The 5,329-nt window shown below is 36.4% G+C and overlaps 1 protein-coding gene across 1 annotated transcript; it reads right to left on the reverse strand.

Annotated features, from left to right (window-relative positions):
- Positions 1-851: 851 nt before the first annotated feature.
- LOC104119506 (3-dehydrosphinganine reductase TSC10A-like) lies at positions 852-4,719 on the reverse strand. Its single transcript, XM_009631026.4, has 3 exons — positions 4,095-4,719; positions 2,822-2,969; positions 852-1,328 (listed from the first exon to the last, which is right to left on the reverse strand). The coding sequence occupies exons 1-3, from the start codon at positions 4,638-4,640 to the stop codon at positions 1,024-1,026; spliced, it is 999 nt and encodes a 332-aa protein (XP_009629321.1). The 5' UTR covers positions 4,641-4,719; the 3' UTR covers positions 852-1,023.
- Positions 4,720-5,329: the final 610 nt, after the last annotated feature.

The following is a 5,329-nucleotide window of genomic DNA, read 5'->3' on the forward strand; positions in this document are numbered from 1 at the left end:
CGACCAACTTTGGTCGGTATTTTGCATGTACTGTTGAGGTTACCGACCAAAGTTGGTCGGTACTGTTTAATTTTGATTATTTTAAATATATATATATTTTCAATTACTGACCAAAGTTGGTCGATTTTTATTTTATTTTAATAATTAATAAAAACATAAATTAATTACACCGACCAACTTTGGTCGGTAAAATTAAATTAATAAAATATGTTTCCGACCAAAGTTGGTCGGTAAATAATTTAAATTGTCGGATGGTCGTTTAAAGCTACCGAGTTGGTAATTTCCGACCAACTTTGGTCGGTAAACCATTCCTACCATTAAAATATCGTCCACACCCAAATGGTCGCGTTTTGGTCGGTAATTGGCCATAACCGACCAACTTTGGTCGGTTTTTAGCGGATTTCTAGTAGTGAGAAGCAGGTGGATATTCAGAATGGTTACAGTTTATTTACACTTATAACATTTAGTTCTTTTACTTCTATACATAATTCGAACTGAAAGCCGTAAATTTAACTGCATTGGCCTAGGATCCGTACATGAGGGAAAGTTACTGGTGAGGGCACAAAAAGCAAATGCTCGTTGGTGGTACTGATGGCTTGCGGTTGACTAAACCACAGGGAAAAGAAAGTGCAGTTATTCTTCCCAACATTTCAATGATCTGTCCACTTATTCCTCCATTACTGCATATTATTTGTTTAACCTTCCTGTCTCCATGTATTAATTGGACATATGCACATGAAATTTATTCCTTTTCCTTCCTGTCTCTGTCTCAAGAATATTAAGCTTAAAAGCAAAACTAATAGTAGCAGTTGATAGAGAACCTACAACCTTACCAGTTAACTAAAAATCTATGAACTTCAAGTACAGTAGATAGAAAAAACTGGTTAAATTAGCCAGCGAAACTTGGTAATGGACAAAATCTAATAGGAACGAGGACTACATAGTTTTGGTCTTAGTATACCCGTGGATCAAACTACAAACTAAATTTTTAAGGAAGTTGCAAAAAGCATTTGTTAGACTGTGCTAAGTGAATTCGCTATTTCCTTCCTCCAGGCATTTCTCTATGCTTCCGTACCAATTCCACTGGAAACATAGGCCAGCAATACGTAATATTCCAGCAGCTATCACTTCGACAAATGCCATCAGGAATGATCTTTGAGGAGATAGACCAGCAGTTGCTATGGAAAGCAAGAATCCCTCAAAGTTGCAGGGGACAGTAAAATTTCCTGATTTAATGCCATTCAAAGCTATCTTGGCAACTTCGTCAGCTTTCATGGCACCAGAAGAAGCTGCTATTATACTAGTCACCCGTGGCCTTCTTTTGTTCTCTGCAATAACGATGAGACTTTCATAATTGTTGTTCAAACGGGTGAAATACTGAAAAATAGATGGTAAAAGAGTATAACCAAAATTATTCAGACTTAAGCTGATTATCAGTCAGGTAAGCAGCACCTATCAAGTATATTAAACAATGTGTGCATGCCTCAGAAGCAAGGGTACTAGGAGTATCTAAGATTTCATCTCAAATGCTTTGAATGAGATGGGTGCAACACCGAAAGTGATGATGATGTCCATGCGCATTATTAGTGCATGCATTATCTCCATGGGATATTAGTGCATGCATTATCTCCCAAGGTTCAATATTAGTGCATGCATTATCTCCATGCGCACTCTTCACATTTTCTCTTCTTCTCTCTTCTTTCGGATTGGTAAATAGTAAACTATTAAAATAAAGAGAGCACCAAGCAGGTTCACACAAAAAAAATGCAGCAACAGGTTACAATGGTTAAATGAGAATAGAGACAAAACTGCAAGACTGAAATATGCAAATAAGAATAGAAAAGTATCAGTCTAAAAGTCATAAAGAATGGAACTCCTGAACTCGCATAAGCATGTCAACACCTTGACCACATTCTTCTTACTAAAACGAAGCAGAGGCAATACACATTAAGCTTCAAACTGTTCTAGAGCTGTACTATCCAAATAGACCAAACGACACTCCAATGCAGCATTTAACATCCTGTCAGGTTCTAGGAATCCTCATGCCATTTCAAGAAGATAAAAGGCAGAAACAGATCTTGCATAGCCAATTGAATCACGATAAAATGTACTCCATTTAATATGTGCAACACATCATGAGCTATATCATAATCAAGGAGCAAATATTTTCTGGTTCTGTTCCTCTAGGCATATATAATAAATTGACTAATCAATTTGTGCTATCCCATGCTTACAACTAACAGTTCTGAGTAATTGGTTAAAAGACCAGTGCTATCGTCTTTTTCATTTTCAACTTGCTTGATCAAACTTCTATGTGCTCTAAAAAAAGATAAAGAAAAATGAGACTAAAGAAAAGGATATATAACTAACATATCAATTTAGATTCAGAGGTAGATCTCATTTAGAGTTAGTGGTTTCGGAGTGGATATGGTCATATTACATTTTAAATTTTTTTACATAGACAAACATGAAGCAAGCAGAAAGAAATGGGTTTGGTTGACCCACCCCCAACCCAACTGAAGGGCTAGATCTGCCTCTGTTTAGAAACAGCGCTAGAATAACCCAGTTCTTTTTTCTTTCTTTTTTTGATAAGGTAAAGTTAGACTTGTTTGCTTTGTTGGAAAGAAATCCCAATGCAAAGGTTTATATATGTAACTCTATTAAACAACCACTAACCTACAATCCTTCCGGCATGATGATTTATTCATAAGAAATAAGATAAAACCAATTTTTAATATTTAAACAAGTAGCATATCATTTTAGTTCGTGCATTGTAATAACAACCAGAAGAAACAGAGTGGGATCTATTCTCATGTCCAACCTTCAGCAAATCCAGGAGTTTCAGTGTCCGGGGGAAATATTAGTGATACGTGAATATTTTCACCAATAACCTCCTGCTGCAATGCTTCTGCCAGTCCTTTGAGGCCAAACTTACTGGCTGAATAAGCTGTATAACCATATATGCCAACCTAAGACAAAATAAAATACCAAACGAAAACCAAATCAGCTATTAAGAGACAGAAACATGGTTAAAGTTCAGTAATACAATTGTATGGGGAAAGAAATTCTGTTGATTCTATCATATTTTAGCATCACAGACCAAGCTCCACTCTTTCAAGTTATAAACTTTTGAAGAAATGTTGCTGGCTAAAGACACAAGTTCTCCCTTAATTATGCCATATTGTTGCATCACGGACCAATCTCCAGTCTTTCAGGTTAAACTACTATTTGAGAAAGTATGTGCAGAGGCAGATCTTTCGGTTAAAGTTTTAACCATGAATACACATACATGTGAACACAAGGGAAACAAAATTAGTTGTATTGGACGATTGCGATGATCATCTCTAACTTAATGTTCTTTCCTTTTGTCCAAAAATTCCTAGACGAAATAACAAATAAAAATTGCAATAGAGATTAGATATCAATGGGAACAGAAGATTAAGTAAGATTCATATTCAAGAATTGTGTACCAACTAGCATAATGCAAAATCATAAGATTGCCCACACTTTGTGAATTAGTATAGCTGTCACTAAGCATTTTCCTTGGACTTTTGCTATAAATATCAAATCTCATCTTCAATTCTTACAGGGCAAACTGCAGAAATGGTCGAAGAGAAATTTGACAGCACAAATTAAGGCAAAAGAGTATAATGCAATCAAGCATGTTCATATAATGCAATCAAGCATGCCCTTGACTTGGTGTAAGCATAGTTGGTAAAGAAATATTCACATCAGGATACATTAGCTTCTTAATCGTCCTCGTGTCCACAGATATACCAATTTGGCAGCACTACTAATTTCTTTTAACTCTATGTTCGGTATAACAGAATCTGAGAAAATCATTTTGCGGTGTTTGGTTACCTTACATTTGCGAAAAATGCCTTCTCCCATTTCCTTAGGATCTATGATACTCCTTGTACCAGTGGTATTCACATTTACTTATATACCTAACAAAACTCCTAAGTAAAATATTTTGGATGATACATATTTTCCTCCATATTTAACCGCACCTAAGAGTAAGTTTAACCTTTAAATCAGAGGTCTATGAGGTTAGATCAGCATTGAAATTGAAACCTGAACCAGAGATATCAAACCTGGCCAGCTTGTGAAGACATGATAGCGATGGATCCAGGTCCGCGGCCGCTCCTATTCTTCATTCCAGGCAAAGCAGCTTTAATCAAATGAAAAGTCCCGGTCAAATTCACATCAATCATGAACTTGATCTCCTCAATCTTTTGGGTCTCCAATTCCTCAGGTACAAATACGCCCTGATTGCACACCAACACATCAATAGGCCCTGCATCTTCTATAGCTTCCTTTACGGCCTCGTAGTTTCTGACGTCAGCGCTGAAAATGGCCACGTCGCGGCCAGTGGAAAGCCGAATCGCATCCCTCGCTTCCTCGAGCTTGCTAGTGTTACGAGCGAGGATTGAGACTTTTGCTCCCTCTGAAGCAGCCCGTTGAGCTAGAGCTAGGCCAATGCCGCTTGACCCGCCTGTGATGAACACGTGGCGGTTCTTAATTGGGACTTTTGCGGGACGTGGTCGGACGATGAACGCGAGGAAGGCTAAGAGGAATAGAGGGACGAGGAGGAGGAGAAGGAGAAGGAGAGAGAAAAAGCCTAAGCTGAAAGCCGCCATTGACAACAGTTCCAGGTCAGGAGATAGAAGATTACTATCCGGTTAATCAAGATTTTTGGTTAATAATATATGAATTATTTTTAGTTAGATTTGAAGTTTGATGTATTTGTTATAAAACAATAAAATAAAAGAAGAAGAAAGTATTGCGAGAAAGGTAGAGATAAAATTCTTATTGGTTTGAGATAATTATAATGAAATAGAAAATTGACTTAGCCACCAAATAACAAATTATAAAATCTCTCTAAAACCTTAACTAAAATAAAACTCAGTGGAAAAAAAATTTAGAGAAGGAAAAAGAGTACACATGTTTAGAAATACGCCTTTTGGTTGCCTCATTAAAAATCTTGCAAGAAAAACTCAATAGGACAAAACATTGTAAGGGAAAAAGAGTACAACGTGTATTAACTCCTTCTGATAAGAACATCAATTCACATCTTTGAGCCTTCGCATTCGAATGTGTACCATCTTCAAAAGATCGTTAGTATAGATTTGATAAACAAATCATCCATATTAACTTGAACGAATTTGTTTCATCTTGAAATCATCATTCTTGATAGATATATAATACCTTCATATAATATCGTAGAATGGCTTTTCAATATCTCCATAGAGGTAAAAATTCTCGTTATCACATTATCATGCTTATAGTTATAGAAAGATACATATGTGCACAAATTGCACTTAGGATG

This window comes from Nicotiana tomentosiformis, chromosome 6, assembly GCF_000390325.3.
Source record: "Nicotiana tomentosiformis chromosome 6, ASM39032v3, whole genome shotgun sequence".
Lineage (NCBI taxonomy): Eukaryota > Viridiplantae > Streptophyta > Magnoliopsida > Solanales > Solanaceae > Nicotiana > Nicotiana tomentosiformis.